The sequence below is a fragment of the Mytilus galloprovincialis genome, chromosome 2 (genome assembly GCF_965363235.1).
Source record: "Mytilus galloprovincialis chromosome 2, xbMytGall1.hap1.1, whole genome shotgun sequence".
Taxonomy (NCBI): domain Eukaryota; kingdom Metazoa; phylum Mollusca; class Bivalvia; order Mytilida; family Mytilidae; genus Mytilus; species Mytilus galloprovincialis.
The window spans coordinates 76,208,302-76,226,784 of NC_134839.1; the positions used below are offsets into that span (position 1 = coordinate 76,208,302).

Sequence of the window (18,483 nt, forward strand, 5' to 3'; positions counted from 1 at the left end):
TTAATTGGTCATTCTAGATTAAAGTGTTCATTGATAACTTCGATTACAATAATGGGAAGAGACAACTAATTATTTGTTTGTTTTACAATTTATAAATTCTTGTCTGAATTTTATAAGGCATTCAAAACTTTATGATTGAAAGCTAATTTCCCTAATCACGATATAATAAACAGTGATATAAGTATAAGGTGTGAAAATAAATGTTCCTGTCATAAACAATATTACCTACGGGCAATATCCCCGTACTTAATCCTATTGATTTTTTATCACAGGTAAACCAAACTATGACACGGTAATTAATAATTTGCAGTTATTTTCCATGAACAGTTTTAATCAATTTTAAAAAGTAAATTATCACTGATATTCGATATATTTATTATAGATTTAATCAAAATAGTTGTATCTTCTTTCAATAAAAATCACGTGTTATGTTACAATGTTTATCGCTTGTCAACACTATACTAGAACTGCATAACATAACCGGAAATAAACATCCAACTCCATACACATTTCTCGGGATTATTCTTCGTTGAATTCTTAAATTCGTGGTTCGCTGTGACCCATGAAACCCACGAAAATTGGTATACCACGAATAAAAATGAATCCACAGTAATAGCAGTTTATTTTGTTGTAAATGTTTTAATATGATGTTTTGTATGTTTTCAGGTATGCAGGAGGATTTGGTGTTTTTACTCGGTTAGTGCAAGCAATAACCAAGGCATTTAACACTGACTATGAACTAGACCAGGTTTGTTTTATTATATTAATGACTTAAATCTTTTACAAAATTTGTTGAAGCAATAAGCAAGGCAATTGATACTGATTATGAACTAGACCAGCTGGTTTGTTGTAATTTCTTACTAATTTTGTATTAAGGGGGCTGGTGTGTAAAAATAAAAAATAGAAATTGATGTAGGATTTCACTATATTATTTTATAAATGAACCTTATCATATACTTAATAGAAAAATGAAATAAAAAAGGGGTCACCATTCATGTTCTTTTTTTTCTGTTGAACTAATGGGAGAAATAGAGATAATATCAAAATAAAAAAAAAAGAACTAGATTACAGAAATCGCTTACATTTTACAATTATTTAGTTTATGTACAGTTTGTTTGTTTAAACAATAATAAAAAATATAGGTCACTGATGAGTTAAAATGGCATTTTTTACACCAAAGGGAGATAATTTGGAGCTATTTCAATGATATAAACATTTTAAAAGCTATCTGTGGCCAAGCTGAATTGATTTTTTTTATTGATTTTTGTACCATATCATAATTTAAGTAATAACTAATATTGTAATAAATAAAATTTGTAATGAAAAAAACAAATGATTAATTTTTCGCTGAAATTTTGTACCTGTGAGCCTCCTGAAGAGTATATTTATTGCGTTTAACACTGATTTCTCATTAAATTTTTTTTTCTTCTGAAAAGTACTTATCTAAAATTTTCATTTGTTAAAAAAAAAAACCTTAGTTAAATACTTATGTTTTTTTTTCAGTTAAAAGACTTTTTAGCCTCAGAATCAGACTTAGGTCCTGGAGCAAGAGCATTTGATCAAGCTATTGAAAACACAGAGTCAAACATCAGATGGATGAAAAACAATTATGATGACATTAAGAAATGGCTAAGTGTACGTCCAACACCCAACAAAGTTGAAAACGTAAGACTACCAAGATCTTTAATACCAAAAATATACAATTTGACACTGAAACCAGATTTTTATGGAGCTGACCCGTCCACATTTTCAACAGAAGGAAGTGTGAAGATAGAAATGGATTGTACAGAGAATACAAATAATATAACACTCCATTCTGTGGATTTAACAATAAATGAATCCACCGTGACAATCAGCAGTTCAGATCATGTTGGGACATTGCCAACAGTGGTTAGTCTGGCAGAAGACAAGGATCGACAGTTCCTCATTGTTAATGTAGATGCAAATTTACAAGCTGGGAAAGCATACGTCTTAGAGATGTCCTTCACTAGTCCCCTGTCTAATGAAGTTCTAGCTGGACTTTATCTCAGTTCATACAAGAGAGGTGACCAGACTATGTAAGTTATATTTAGTTAGAATATAATACCAATAGAATATCACTTATTAGGGTCATTAGGTATTGTCAGGAAGATGTTAAAAGATTGAAAATAGAAAAGAAAAATATTTACATAAACAAAGCTTCACAGACAGACAGATCGAGTCTATAACTTAGGTATAGATTTACTCTTTTTGTAAAATAGATATTCTGTATTTTTTTATTTCAGATATCTGGCCACCACACAGTTTGAAGCAACAGATGCCAGGAGAGCTTTTCCTTGCTTTGATGAGCCTGAACTTAAGGCCCAGTTCAAGGTGACTTTGTTAAGGAAACCAGACCGAGTAAGCTTGAGTAATATGCCACAGGAGAAAACTGGTATCATAAGGTAAGATGCATATGTGAAGGGTCAATGATGTGAACCTGTTAATTCTGATATTGAGGTATTTTCTCAGAAACTACATATCAGATCTTAGTTGAGAAACATTCACAAGTGTTTAAGACCGTTAATAATCTGTTCATTGCTGTTTTTCTAGGCCAAGACAATGACATCAGCTTATGACTTTGTACATTCTCTTTCTACTCTACTGAGAAAACCCATATCACTCCTGCAGGATGATATAAAAAAATGCTTTTAAAAAAAGACTGATCTATCATTTTATTCTCTGTTAGGGTCTGTTAGGTTCTCATTATTTTGATTTTTTTTTAAAACCAATTGCCAAGTAGGCCATTGCAATTTTTTTAAGCAAAAATGAAGATGTTCTGAGAGAAATTTATCTGTGGTGAACTTTAAAAGTACTAGATCATATGATATAATAATCTTAATTTATTATCATTTACAGTGCAGATGGGTTTGTAGCAGATGAATATGCCTTGTCACCAAACATGTCTACCTATCTACTCGCCATTATTGTATGTGATTTCCAGTTTACACAAACTACAACTAAAAATGGTATAAAAGTAAGTTTATATAATTGGAGGCATTCTAAAATAATAGCTTCAGCGCCTACAGTAAACAAAATTGTGAAAAAATACCCCTAGGATGGTGTCTGTCAAAATTAACAGGTGCAGAAAGACAAATAATACCTAGCATGACTAGAAGAAAAAAAGACAAAGAATAAAACATGAGACCAATAAACACTACACAAAATACTAAAAATTTCAAAAATAGATTAGTTTTCTGCTCTTTGGTCGAGTTGTTGTCTCTTTGACATGTTTCCCATTTCCATTCTCAATTTTAGATACAGAGAAAGGATTTTAAAAGGTATTTTTCAAATTACTGTAAACAAACCTATTGTTGCGAATTGTGGTTATAGAGAGAAAAAACATTTTGATGTAGTACAATTAAGAATGGAAATGGGAAACATGTCAAAGAGACAACTGCAATGATATAAATGATAGAAAAATGGATAAGGTGACTTAATCCAATTTTAAACTATTACATTGTGAATAGGGAGTTTGAACAAATTACTGCACATTGAATGTGTCACATTTGATGGCAATAGTATAAAATGCTCCAGAAATATTGAATAATGCAATTGTAATATATATTAAACGAAGAGATAAAGTTACAATGAATATTGTGAATAATGTTGATTTTTTTACTAGTATAAATGAATATTTTTTGTCTATTATTAATTAGCATAATCTTCACCAGTACATTTTGTAGCAGCAAATAATATTTGTTTTGATTTCAGTATAGAGCATGGTCTACACCAGAAACTTTGAATCAGACTGAATTAGCATTAAAAACAGGAGCTGACACCTTAACTCTCTATGAAGATTTCTTTGGGGTCCCATTTCCAATACAAAAACAAGGTTAGCTATTGAATCAAAGAATAGAATAATAACCAGATCTTATTTTTTTTTGTAAGAAAATTTGATTGTCCCAAATCTTATGCTTTCATAAAATAAGGAGACCAAATTTTAATTCTACTATTAAGCCATCACTAATATTTTATGAAACATCATTGGATTTGAATTTTAGATCAATTTTGTAAAGGGACTAGTTTGATAGCTACAACCACTACAAAATGAATGCAATCACTACCCTTGTGTGGTTTCAATCTCTGACTATAATGATAGTTTTGTAGATAAATGACTGCTGTGAAATCTAGGTAAGAAATGAGGAATAGTATGATTCATTCATCTTAGATTCTTATTTTATTTCAATGAAAGACAATTATCTGAGCTGTAAAATAATTTCTTCAGAAAAAATATTTGCAAAAAATATATTTGATTTAAGATATGATAGCTATTCCTGATTTTGCTGCTGGAGCTATGGAGAACTGGGGACTGGTTACATACAGGGAGACGGCCATGTTGTTTGATCCAGATGTTTCCTCTGCCAGCAACAAACAAAGAGTTGTAGTGGTGATAACTCATGAACTAGCTCATCAGGTAAAGTGGTGAAAACTCATGAACTAGCTCATAAGGTAAAGTGATAACTCATGAACTTGCTCATCAGGTAAAGTGATAACTCATTAACTAGCTCATCAGGTAAAGTGATAACTTATGAACTTGCTCATCAGGTAAAGAGATAACTCATGAAGTAGCTCATCAGGTAAAGTGATAACTCATGAACTTGCTCATCAGGTAAAGTGATAACTAATGAACTTGCTCATCAGGTAAAGTGATAACTTATGAACTAGCTCATAAGGTAAAGTGATAACTTATGAACTAGCTTATCAGGTAAAGTGATAACTTGTGAACTTGCTCATCAGGTAAAGTGATAACTCATGAAGTAGCTCATCAGGTAAAGTGATAACTCATGAACTTGCTCATAAGGTAAAGTGATATCTCATGAACTAGCTCATCAGGTAATGTGGGAAAAACTCATAAGTTATCTCAACAGGTTAAATGATTATAATTCATGAACAAGCTCATAAAAAAAACCTGTGCAATTGCATGAAAATTGGCAGAATTTATATCAGCAATTTGGGTTTACTATGGATTCATTTATTTTTGTGGGTACCAATTTTCGTTGATTGAGGAAAATTTTCATTTTTATGGATATTTGATTTCTTGGTTTTTTCAAAGTCTGTATAACATTTGTAATTCACAAGACATTGAAATTTGTGGTTCCCAGGTAACCATGAAAGCCATGAAAATTGGTATCCAAGGAATGATAATGTATCCATAGTATCCACTAAAAAAAAACCACAAGAGTGCACACGCTGAAATGTCTCGCCTTCTATACTAATCATTGATATTATGTTGATAGTCCTAAGTATAAAGTTAAGCATTATAACAACTGTCACATAAACTTAACATTAACCAAGATAACTAAACAAAGACCAATGAACCTTGAAAATGAGGTCAAGGTCAGATGAACCATGCCAGGCAGACATGTACAGCTAACAATGCTTCCATACAACATATATAGTTGACCTATTACTAATAGTTTAAGAAAAATAGACCAAAACACAAAAACTTAACATTGTGCAATGAACCGTGAAAATGAGGTCATGGTCAAATAAAACCTGCGCGACTGACATAAAGATCATAAAATATTTCCATACACCAAATATAGTTGACCTATAGCATAGAGTATTAGATAAAAAGACCAAAACTCAAAAACTTAACATTGACCACTGAACCATGAAAATAAGGTCAAGGTCACATGACATCTGCCCGCTAGACATGTACACCTTACAATCATTCCATACAACAAATATAGTAGACCTATTGCATATAGTATGAGAAAAACAGACCAAAACACAAAAATTTAACTATAACCACTGAACCATGAAAATGAGGTCAAGGTCAGATGACACCTGCCAGTTGGACATGTACACCTTACAGTCCTTCCATACACCGAATATACTAGCCCTATTGCTTATAGTATCTGAGATATGGACTTGACCACCAAAACTTAACCTTGTTCACTGATCCATGAAATGAGGTCGAGGTCAAGTGAAAACTGTCTGACAGACATGAGGACCTTGCAAGGTACGCACATATGAAATATAGTTATCCTATTACTTATAATAAGAGAGAATTCAACATTACAAAAAATTTGAACTTTTTTTTTCAAGTGGTCACTGAACCATGAAAATGAGGTCAAGGACATTGGACATGTGACTGACGGAAACTTCGTAACATGAGGCATCTATATACAAAGTATGAAGCATCCAGGTCTTCCACCTTCTAAAATATAAAGCTTTTAAGAAGTTAGCTAACACCGCCGCCGCCGGATCACTATCCCTATGTCGAGCTTTCTGCAACAAAAGTTGCAGGCTCGACAATAAAATCAAAACTTTACAAAAAATAAACCTGCCATACAATAATGTCCAATTTGCCTTTTAAGAATCCAAAAGACTATGGATAATCTCATTGTTCGTACACCAAAATGAAAATAACGTTACATCATTGGTTGAATTTCCATTGTTTAGTACATTTTAAACCAATCACATTTTGGTGTACTTTTTTGAAAATATTACCCAGATTGCATTCGATTCTGAATGAGCTAATGTAATGACATTATTTACTATGTAAGAATGTCTTCATTTACTTTTTTCCATTTAACAGAAAAGAAAAATTATACTACATGCAGTAAGTTTACATGAAAATATATGTTGTCTTCCTTTCTCTTTTGTATATCATCATACCTTTTTTGTGAAATTTGATCCTGAAGGACAAATTCACTTGACCATCTTTGATATTTCTTGGTTTCCTTTATAGTGGTTTGGTGACTTAGTTACAATGGAATGGTGGGACGACCTTTGGTTAAATGAAGGGTTCGCCACATATGTTGAGAACTTTGGAACAGATTGTTTGTATCCTGACTGGAGAATGGTAAGGAAAAGTAGTCAGAGAGAGAAAAAAAATGCATAAACATTGTATTCTATGTCGGTGATATCAAATGAGATTGACAGAAAACAACGTCAAATTAAACATTTAAAATCTGTCAGACGTAGTCTGTGTTTTTTTAATTGATTCCATGAAAATTAGTGATGTTGCCCAATCAAAATGAACGTTACAAACAATGTTGCATTAGAATTTTTGTATTCTATAGCCAGAATAAAGAAAACGCAGCACAGTGGGTACCCTTCACTCATACTAAAGTAAGTTAGTTTGATTCTTTGCCAATTTATTTATTCTACTTTAATGGTCTATTTTTGTTTTCAGTTTGATCAGTTTTCTGTGGATGTGGTGCAGGATGCTTTTTCTTTTGACGGTCTTGTGACATCACATCCTATCTATGTCCCTGTATCTAACCCAGCAGAAATTAACGAAATATTTGATACTATTTCATATTCCAAGGTAAAGTGTAACATAAAATATATTTAATAACGGTATCAGTCAAATAAAATTAATTTTGTTTAAAAATTCAAATCTTTACTCTTTTAAATGAAATATCTTTTGATTGCAAAGGTTTAATACTAATATTATTCACCTTATTGCTGTTTGTCCGCCATTACTGGACATCACAAAAGTTCCTGTAAAATTTTGATGTCATAAAAGAAAATATCTGACACCACAATGGAAAAGTATTGTTGTATGATGTCAAAAGTTCAAAAAGGACAGATTCTCAGGTCAAGCAGGACAGATTTCCAAATAGTGATAAGGTGTATTCAATGATTTAAGTTGTTGCACGATCCTGTTATTAGTACTGATATTTATAATTAGCATTTACAAATGTTTTTACTAATGAAGCAGATTCAGTAATGTAATCTTATTCTTTTCTATCTTACAGGGTGGTGCTATAATTAGAATGATGAGGTTCTTCCTTGGAGATAATACTTTTGCTAAAGGATTAACAGTAAGTTCAGTTTTATCTTAGCTGATGCAATACATTTAGAACTGAGGAGAAGGGACATTTTGGGGTTTTGCTGGCCTTGTATAGTTACTGTAGACCATAACACTGTATAATACCATTACTAATCACATGTTTTAAGCTACAGTGCAAAGGCTTTCACAAAATATGAATTGGCATCATGAAAATGTCATTAGAGAGATTTTCCTGTGCACTTATAAGCTGAATAAGCACAGAGAAAGGTTGTGTTTTCTTATTTCTAAGCATGTACAAGTCAAAAAGTTAAAAATTGTACTTAATTTTGCCATTTTTCTGAAATTACAGTCATTTATTGACTGGTTAAGCCATGAATATGGTATATTTTCAACAACAACATCAAAAAACAAAAATGGTCTAACTGGACATAAGTAAAGTTATATGACCACAAAGAACAACAACACTTTTTTTTGCTACATGTTATTTGTTTATTAGGCTAACTTGTTTCGCCAGCAAGAAAAGTAAGATTAAATTCTTCTGTTTGAAGTCAACAATTATTCAAGTGAGATGTGGTATTTTTTTGCTGGAGCAGGATGAAATTTCTTTAACATTGTAAAATACAATTGATTTTTTTTTTCTTATCATTTTAGGCTTATCTGAAGGACAGACAATTTAGTAATGCTTTTCATGATAATTTGTTGTTATTTATCATTTTAGGCTTATCTAAAGTACAGACAATTTAGTAATGCTTTTCATGATAATTTGTTGTTATTTATCATTTTAGGCTTATCTAAAGGACAGACAATTTAGTAATGCTTTCCATGATAATTTGTTGTTATTTATCATTTTAGGCTTATCTTAAGGACAGAAAATTTAGTAATGCTTTTCATGATAATTTGTTGTTATTTACCATTTTAGGCTTATCTAAAGGACAGACAATTTAGTAATGCTTTTCATGATAATTTGTTGTTATTTATCATTTTAGGCTTATCTAAAGGACAGACAATTTAGTAATGCTTTCCATGATAATTTGTTGTTATGCCCCACCTACGATAGTAGAGGGGCATTATGTTTTCTGGTCTGTGCCTCCGTTCGTCCGTCCGTCTGTGCCTCCGTTCATCCGTCCGGTTAAAGTTTTTGGTCGAGGTAGTTTTTGATGAAGCTGAAGTCCAATCAACTTGAAATTTAATACATATGTTCCCCATGATATGATCCTTCTAATTTTAATGCCAAATTATAGTCTTGACCCCAATTTCATGGTCCACTGAACATAGAAAATGATAGTGCAAAGTTCAGGTTAAAGTTTTTGGTCAAGGTAGTTTTTGATGAAGTTAAAGTTACATCAACTTGAAACTTAGTACACATGTTCCCTATGATATGATCTTTCTAATTTTAATTCCAAATTAAAGTTTTGACCCCAATTTCACGGTCCACTGAACATAGAAAATGATAGTGGGAGTGGGGCATCCGTGTACTATGGACACATTCTTGTTATCATTTTAGGCCTATCTAAAGGACAGACAATTTAGTAATGCTTTTCATGATAATTTGTTGTTATTTATCATTCTAGGCTTATCTAAAGGACAGACAATTTAGTAATGCTTTTCATGATAATTTGTTGTTATTTATCATTTTAGGCTTATCTAAAGTACAGACAATTTAGTAATGCTTTTCATGATAATTTGTTGTTATTTATCATTTTAGGCTTATCTAAAGGACAGACAATTTAGTAATGCTTTCCATGATAATTTGTTGTTATTTATCATTTTAGGCTTATCTTAAGGACAGAAAATTTAGTAATGCTTTTCATGATAATTTGTTGTTATTTACCATTTTAGGCTTATCTAAAGGACAGACAATTTAGTAATGCTTTTCATGATAATTTGTTGTTATTTATCATTTTAGGCTTATCTAAAGGACAGACAATTTAGTAATGCTTTCCATGATAATTTGTTGTTATGCCCCACCTACGATAGTAGAGGGGCATTATGTTTTCTGGTCTGTGCCTCCGTTCGTCCGTCCGTCTGTGCCTCCGTTCATCCGTCCGGTTAAAGTTTTTGGTCGAGGTAGTTTTTGATGAAGCTGAAGTCCAATCAACTTGAAATTTAATACATATGTTCCCCATGATATGATCCTTCTAATTTTAATGCCAAATTATAGTCTTGACCCCAATTTCATGGTCCACTGAACATAGAAAATGATAGTGCAAAGTTCAGGTTAAAGTTTTTGGTCAAGGTAGTTTTTGATGAAGTTAAAGTTACATCAACTTGAAACTTAGTACACATGTTCCCTATGATATGATCTTTCTAATTTTAATTCCAAATTAAAGTTTTGACCCCAATTTCACGGTCCACTGAACATAGAAAATGATAGTGGGAGTGGGGCATCCGTGTACTATGGACACATTCTTGTTATCATTTTAGGCCTATCTAAAGGACAGACAATTTAGTAATGCTTTTCATGATAATTTGTTGTTATTTATCATTCTAGGCTTATCTAAAGGACAGACAATTTAGTAATGCTTTTCATGATAATTTGTTGTTATTTATCATTTTAGGCTTATCTGAAAGACAGACAATTTAGTAATGCTTTCCGTGATAATTTGTTGTTATTTATCATTTTAGGCTTATCTAAAGGACAGAAAATTTAGTAATGCTTTTCATGATAATTTGTTGTTATTTAACATTTTAGGCTTATCTAAAGGACAGACAATTTAGTAATGCTTTTCATGATGATTTGTGGAATGCCATGACCAAGGTAAACAACGATGTTAGATAGGTGGTTAAACGTTGAAATCATGTAACACTACATTGGAGATAAAAAAAATACAATATAATTCCTAACATGCTTAAGAAAGATAATCATTCACTGCAAAGTTTTTGGGCAGAACCATGTACATGTACAATGTACATTCAAGTATTGAATCAGGTTCCTTACCTGGAAGAAAAAAAAGAATAAAATAACAAAAAATTATCTCTCCAGTGGTTCTTTCATATTTTTGTCAGTTCTATGAATTCCCTTCTTTCTTTTGGCACCATTGTCCCTGGCTCCATTGCTAATGCATATGCATTCCTAAATAACCTGTTGTGATAAAATATAAATAACTGGTATCTTTAAATTGCAGCAAGCAGGAATGGATGGCAATCCACTAGATGTCAAGGATATAATGGACACATGGATTCTACAAATGAACTATCCTGTTGTCAAGGTTACAAGATCAAATGGAAAGTTGCATTTGGAACAGAAGAGATTTTTGTTTAATCCATCATCTACTGACCCAGGCAAATATCCGTCGCCATACAAGTAAACAAATAAATCTACATTTCTGAAAGACTTAAAAATGGGATAAAGTTTTTAAATGCAATCTGATATATCTTTTCAAAATTTAAGGCAAAAATTACAGCATACAGCAGATGCTTCTTTTTTAGTTAGTGAATTAAAAGTCTTTTATGTCTTCTTTTCTTGTAGGAAAACAAACAAGATTGCCTCTTATAATATTGCACAGTTGGAATGTTGTATATTTAAGTATGCCAAACTGTGAACTGAAAATATATGAAGAAGTCATATCAAAGTTTACCTTATTGTAGATAAAGTTGATGGTTTTACTTTTGATTCCTATAAACTTGAACTTTTAGTTCCTCCACATGTTTCAAACTTATATTATTTGTTTGCAGTTACACATGGAAGATACCATTTACCTTCACAACAAGTGAAACTTTACAGTTCAACCAGAGTTACAAAGATGTCACTTGGTTTGATTTACATTCAGAAATGGGTATGTTGGAAGGTTTACTCTAAAAACATCCAGTGATTTGCTTTTGCGCCAATTGGCATTTTATTTGTGCCAATAAAAATTTTCATTTGCGGCACAAACAATATTTCATTTGCACAAAAAAGAAAACCTTTCATTTGGGCCAAATATTACAGGTAAATACAGATAGATATAGATAGGTATATAGTTTAAAAAGCAGATGTTTTTTCAAAACAGAGATTTTTTGTTTGCATCATAAAACATATACATCAAACATCAGTCGTCATTAAACCATACAAGTTATGTTAAAACTTTGATAAAACACAGTTCTGCTATAAATCAACATGATCATAAAACCGAAAAAATGAAACCTTAAAGAAAGCACTATACGCTGGAGTAAAATTACGAGAAAGTTTTAAGCATTTTACACAATAGCAAAGTTATAAGTCTATCCAAATAAAGTTCTTATTCTGATTTTTTTTTTTTGGTACAACTAAATGACTTGTTTCCATTTTTCAAAACATATGATAACCTATATGTGTGACAATAAAAAACAATGCAAACTTATTGATAATTCTTGTACGATTTGCATATCTAAAGTTACTTTCAACTGATTGGTCATAAACCTTTCAGTTTGTAAATTCTATAAAAAATCAGACCTTCCTTCCCATTTCATTGAAAATGTTACTTAAAAATATTTCTCAAAATACTTTTTAAATCAAATATCAATGATTATGAGAATGTACCATTTACTAAATCCACATATGTATTCACAAATTATTAAAATTGATAGTTAATATTCATAAAATTACAAAACCAAATAAAACTTCATTGACAATGTAAGATACAGGAGCATGCAGGCCATGTAGTAGAGGAATATAACTTATTTCTGAAGACTTGTACTTTTCAGATATACCTACAACCAGTAGTGGATGGATTGTGGGTAATGTACAGCAATATGGCTACTACAGAGTAAATTATGATGATGAAAACTGGCAGGCATTGATAGAACAACTTCAAACAGATCATTTGGTAGGTACAAAGAGATCATGTGATTAAGAATTAACAGGTATTGATAGAAGAATCAATAAAAAATCATATGGTAAGTCAAGGGTCACAAGAACTGGAAAGCAATTCTGAAACAACTGTAGTGTGACATAACCATAGGTAGAGGAAAAAATCTAAAACAACTTTCTTGTGAGCTATTGACAAAAATATAGTGTTAAGGATTAAGCTGTTTAAATCATGATTAAAAATAGCAAAACTGCAAAAATGAGTAGATGTGATACAAATTCACACCATGAGAAACAACCACTGACCTGATCGAGTGACTGATAATAAATTATTTTATATCACAGATTGAAATAAGATTTGAAAATATGTGAAATTGGTATGTTACAATAGAATAAATTGTATATTGTGTGACCCCTATATGAATAATGTAGAACTTCAAATGAATACTCACAATAACAAAATGTTTTCTATATCTGAGCTGCTTCGGATAGAAATTGACCTTATGCAAGTGAACGTGAATGTGTACATGTACAATACTCTGATTTATTTTGGAGCATTCATTTACGAAATACCATGAAATAAAAGATGAAGTTTTGTAAGTTTTGTAGCATTCAATTAACAATTCAACTTGCAAACAGTCATAGACTTTCCGTTGAATTTGTTTTCAAAACCTAAATAGGTTAACAGATACATTGATGTTGATTGGCAGAAGATGGATTTCTATCCGATGCAGCTCATATGGAAAAATTATACTTTGTTTACGTCAGACAAGACAACATATAACAATTTTATTTTTAGAGAATCCATGTTATAAACAGAGGTCAAATAATAAATGATGTGTGGTCCCTTTCAAAGTGAGTACAATCATAATAATCAGCATAAATATTTAGAATTATCCAAGAAAATTATGTGATGGTTGGTTATAAAAGGGAATTATATGTCTTGAAGAAACTACTTCAATTTGAGTTTGGGAAAAGGAAAAAGATCTTCAGGGGGGATTATTTGGCTCTAAAATTTAACTGAATGTAAAGAAGATATATTAATACCTCTCTCTATAAATAACTGTTTGTTTAACCTTAGAATAGAATCTTTATGAAGATATAATAATTAGATGAAGTGCATAATGACACTGTTTGAATTTGTCATAAACTGAGTCAGATATATGTGTCTGCTTCAGGTTAAAGTAATCACATAAAACTAATATTTTGGCTAAACTTATATAAAGCACATGCCTCATCTAAAAAAAAAATTATGGCAAATAGATGGAAACAAAACACACATTTTGGGCAAGGTATGTGCTCTATAAGATTTTTTTGAATTTGCAAATTTAGTAAATTTACTTTCATTTCATTGCAAAACATCTCATTACAAGATGATATATGACTAATTTTGAGTACAATAACTTACAGATCAGGTGATGTTGGCACTCTTACAGCTCTACAAGTTGTAGATTATCTAAGTGAAGAGTTGGATTATGTCCCTTGGTATGCTGCAACATTTGAATTATCTTATGTAAAGAAAATGCTGACAAGGACAGCTATATATGGAAACTTCCAGGTATGTAGCTTTTAATGAAGTCACCAGATGATGTATAGTTTGCTTTATATGTAGAGTATTTATTAATATTTTGGTGAAATTTTAAGCTTGAGATTAAATACAATGGTAACTTCTCTGAAAAGGATAACCAAATTAATATAGTTTAACTATTTCTATAAAAGCATAATGAAACTAACTCCTTTTTAAATTGAGTAAATATTCAACACATGTATGATATAAACAGATTGCCAACAGTGCTTAAAGGATGGATAAGCATACAGTTCTTCTTGAAATGTTAAAAGTTTAAACTATCTTTTTTGATTTATTTATACATTTATGGCAGAAATTGACATGAAAAAAAATGTTTCATATTCCAATAATGTAAAATTGTGAATACAACTTTTTTTTCAGAAATATATGAGTAATCTTTTAGGGAAAGCATTTGATCATTATGGTTTAGATAATACTGGTGCTACTCACATTGAAGCGTAAGTTTGTTATACAGATATACTTCAAATCTACATACATATGATAAGTTTTTGTATTCAGGACTGTTTTTAAATTTCCTCGAGTAAAACACTGAATACATTTTTCAATGATCAATCTTAAACTTTGTGATTTGATCAGTTTCTCAAAAAAAATATTATCAGCATTGGTCTGTGGAATCATTACAAGACTTATGTGTAACATTTTTTTATGGTACATTTACCAGTCATAAGTTTTTATGATACAGGCAGTAAGACTGTCAGATTTCAAAGGAATCAGCACAATTGATTTAAGCATATGTCCAGCTTTCTTTATTCTGTAATCACAATAGTCAACTTGCTCACTATAATTACAATGGTTTGACACAAGTTGGTTCCCTTTGCAAGTGTTCACTCATTCTCTAATGGACAGATTTGGATGCTGCTAATACAAAGCTTTGATTTATCAGATGAAAATTACATTTTTAAAAGCATTTATACTAATTTTAAGAAAATTTTATGGATTTTTTAAGCTGAACAAAGATTAAATGTTATTAAAAGATTTGAAAATGAAAGATTGCATGCATCACCTACAGACAGACCAATTTGATTTTTCCAATTGCACTTTAATTTAATGAAAATGTGAGTCTCTTCTAAGGGGAAAAACTCACACAATAGATCTTTAATTACATGATTAATTATGGAATTTGAAAAAATAGAATTTTTAAAAATTGTTATAATTTGTCTGGCAATACTTTACCATGCAGAAAATGTCTGTACAAAATAAACAATTGTACTTATTGAATAGAAAGATACTTTATCTTCACCTCTGTGTAAATATTCATGATTTTTTTCTGTAGATATGCCAGATCCCTGTTAGCCCACCAAGCTTGTAATTATGACATAGTTGGTTGTACAACTGAAGCTCTGACTATGTATAACAATTGGATGGCTGATCCCGAAACCTACAGGTAAATATTCATACCTTTATCACATATCTGTCAGAGGTCTGTTGACACAGTTCAAGCTGGGCCTGAAGTTGTTCTCTTTCCACGTTTTAGTCTATACTTGGTCCTTTTTGTTGTTTCAGTCCATGCTTGTTCCCTTTCATTGTTTAGTCCATGCTAAATTTCTTTTCTTGTTTGAGTGCATACTTGTGTTCTATCATTATCTCTATTATTTAATTGTCTCATTGACATCTTATTTGACTAGTTTTTGGACTCTGAATAGCAATTTTTATAGAGATCAGAAGATTTTTATTAAAGATATTCAAGATCTTTCTATTTAATAAACTGTTTTTGTTTGGTTGCTGTCCTGTTGTTACTCATCCCAATTATTTGCCTTAATAATTCAAGTTAATTATCACTATTCTGACTACTGTAAATTCAGAAATTATTGTGAAAAAAGCAATCAGGGTTATAATCTCAATAATTAAAAGTCCATTTTGAAATTTTTTATATGATTTAAACAGGATTTTTCAAAATATCTCAAAAATTTAAATTGCATTTTAGTTTAAGATGAGTAAATTGCAATAATAAATGCAACCAAAAATTTCTGAATTTAAGGTATACATTTAAGTTTGTTTGGTCTTACACATTTGTTTACTACATTAACAGGATAGATCCTGACTTGAAGAGTACTGTGTATTGTACTGGTGTAGCCGAGGGTGGGTTTGTTTGGTCTTACACATTTGTTTACTACATTAACAGGATAGATCCTGACTTGAAGAGTACAGTGTATTGTACTGGTGTAGCCGAGGGTGGGTTTGTTTGGTCTTACACATTTGTTTACTACATTAACAGGATAGATCCTGACTTGAAGAGTACTGTGTATTGTACTGGTGTAGCCGAGGGTGGGTTTGTTTGGTCTTACACATTTGTTTACTACATTAACAGGATAGATCCTGACTTGAAGAGTACTGTGTATTGTACTGGTGTAGCCGAGGGTGGGTTTGTTTGGTCTTACACATTTGTTACTACATTAACAGGATAGATCCTGACTTGAAGAGTACTTTGTATTGTACTGGTGTAGCCGAGGGTGGGGTGGGTTTGTTTGGTCTTACACATTTGTTTACTACATTAACAGGATAGATCCTGACTTGAAGAGTACTGTGTATTGTACTGGTGTAGCCAAGGGTGGGTTTGTTTGGTCTTACACATTTGTTTACTACATTAACAGGATAGATCCTGACTTGAAGAGTACTGTGTATTGTACTGGTGTAGCCGAGGGTGGGTTTGTTTGGTCTTACACATTTGTTACTACATTAACAGGATAGATCCTGACTTGAAGAGTACTTTGTATTGTACTGGTGTAGCCGAGGGTGGGGTGGGTTTGTTTGGTCTTACACATTTGTTTACTACATTAACAGGATAGATCCTGACTTAAAGAGTACTGTGTATTGTACTGGTGTAGCCGAGGGTGGGTTTGTTTGGTCTTACACATTTGTTTACTACATTAACAGGATAGATCCTGACTTGAAGAGTACTGTGTATTGTACTGGTGTAGCCGAGGGTGGGTTTGTTTGGTCTTACACATTTGTTTACTACATTAACAGGATAGATCCTGACTTAAAGAGTACTGTGTATTGTACTGGTGTAGCCGAGGGTGGGTTTGTTTGGTCTTACACATTTGTTTACTACATTAACAGGATAGATCCTGACTTGAAGAGTACTGTGTATTGTACTGGTGTAGCCGAGGGTGGGTTTGTTTGGTCTTACACATTTGTTACTACATTAACAGGATAGATCGTGACTTGAAGAGTACTGTGTATTGTACTGGTGTAGCCGAGGGTGGGTTTGTTTGGTCTTACACATTTGTTTCTACATTAACAGGATAGATCCTGACTTGAAGAGTACTGTGTATTGTACTGGTGTAGCCGAGGGTGGGTTTGTTTGGTCTTACACATTTGTTTCTACATTAACAGGATAGATCCTGACTTGAAGAGTACTGTGTATTGTACTGGTGTAGCCGAGGGTGGGATGGGTTTGTTTGGTCTTACACATTTGTTTACTACATTAACAGGATAGATCCTGACTTGAAGAGTACAGTGTATTGTTCTGGTGTAGCCGAGGGTGGGTTTGTTTGGTCTTACACATTTGTTTACTACATTAACAGGATAGATCCTGATTTGAAGAGTACTGTGTATTGTTCTGGTGTAGCCGAGGGAGGAGAGGAGGCCTGGGATTTCTTATATCAACAATATAAAACTACTAATGTGGCTGCTGAAAAAAGTAGAGTTCTAACTGCCCTGGCATGTACAAAGGAAACCTATTTGATTAGCAGGTGAGTTAAAAGTGAGCTTTGAACAGACTACAAAAATATTGTGGCTCTTATTTGAACAAGTAGATTAAACAAAATAAATATGAGCAAATGCCTTCCCCAAAAGAATTTTTGAATTCAAGTGTTCGGAATAGTGGCTACATTATACATGCTCCTTTACAAATTCCATGATGGACATTTGTAGATTTTTTTAATCTTCAGATAAAATTAAACAATCAGATACTTCTTGGTCCTGTTATGTTTAGATAGACCTGTTTAAAAACATTAATGAATAATGGAGAAAAAATGACTTTGAATTAAAAATGATACTTAAGAATTGTAATTAGAACTTACATTGTATTAAATGAAGAAGTGAAAAGGAGGATTGAGCTTACAATTGAGAAAAAGTCCAAATATTTATTTTCCAAATGATTTGATTTTCATTTTGCCAGGTATCTGACATATTCCTTGGACATGTCAGAAATAAGAAGTCAAGATGCATCCAGTGTTATCATTGCTATCTCCAGGAATGTCAATGGCAGAGATCTAGCATGGAACTTTGTTGTAGGAAACTGGAAATTAATAAGTAGCAGGTAAGTAATGTAACCTACACCTTTAATAGAGAATTCACCTGTTGATAGACCATTTTATAGACAGAATTTTTAAAACATTTAACTTATCAAGTTAAGTT

The 18,483-nt window shown here is 31.8% G+C and overlaps 1 protein-coding gene across 1 annotated transcript in view; it reads left to right on the forward strand.

The window, feature by feature from the left end:
* LOC143064420 (uncharacterized) overlaps positions 1 to 18,483 on the forward strand; it is a 135,894-nt gene that overhangs the window by 70,011 nt on the left and 47,400 nt on the right. Inside the window, exons 20-38 of the mRNA XM_076237236.1 lie at positions 667 to 748; positions 1,504 to 2,057; positions 2,265 to 2,423; positions 2,878 to 2,995; positions 3,733 to 3,853; positions 4,281 to 4,435; positions 6,719 to 6,832; positions 7,166 to 7,300; positions 7,734 to 7,799; positions 10,461 to 10,526; positions 10,894 to 11,072; positions 11,444 to 11,544; positions 12,431 to 12,552; positions 13,333 to 13,388; positions 13,944 to 14,091; positions 14,482 to 14,558; positions 15,395 to 15,505; positions 17,649 to 17,816; positions 18,245 to 18,385. Coding sequence (XP_076093351.1) covers positions 667 to 748; positions 1,504 to 2,057; positions 2,265 to 2,423; positions 2,878 to 2,995; positions 3,733 to 3,853; positions 4,281 to 4,435; positions 6,719 to 6,832; positions 7,166 to 7,300; positions 7,734 to 7,799; positions 10,461 to 10,526; positions 10,894 to 11,072; positions 11,444 to 11,544; positions 12,431 to 12,552; positions 13,333 to 13,388; positions 13,944 to 14,091; positions 14,482 to 14,558; positions 15,395 to 15,505; positions 17,649 to 17,816; positions 18,245 to 18,385 — 2,673 coding nt within the window. The remainder of the gene's footprint in view (positions 1 to 666; positions 749 to 1,503; positions 2,058 to 2,264; positions 2,424 to 2,877; positions 2,996 to 3,732; positions 3,854 to 4,280; positions 4,436 to 6,718; positions 6,833 to 7,165; positions 7,301 to 7,733; positions 7,800 to 10,460; positions 10,527 to 10,893; positions 11,073 to 11,443; positions 11,545 to 12,430; positions 12,553 to 13,332; positions 13,389 to 13,943; positions 14,092 to 14,481; positions 14,559 to 15,394; positions 15,506 to 17,648; positions 17,817 to 18,244; positions 18,386 to 18,483) is intronic.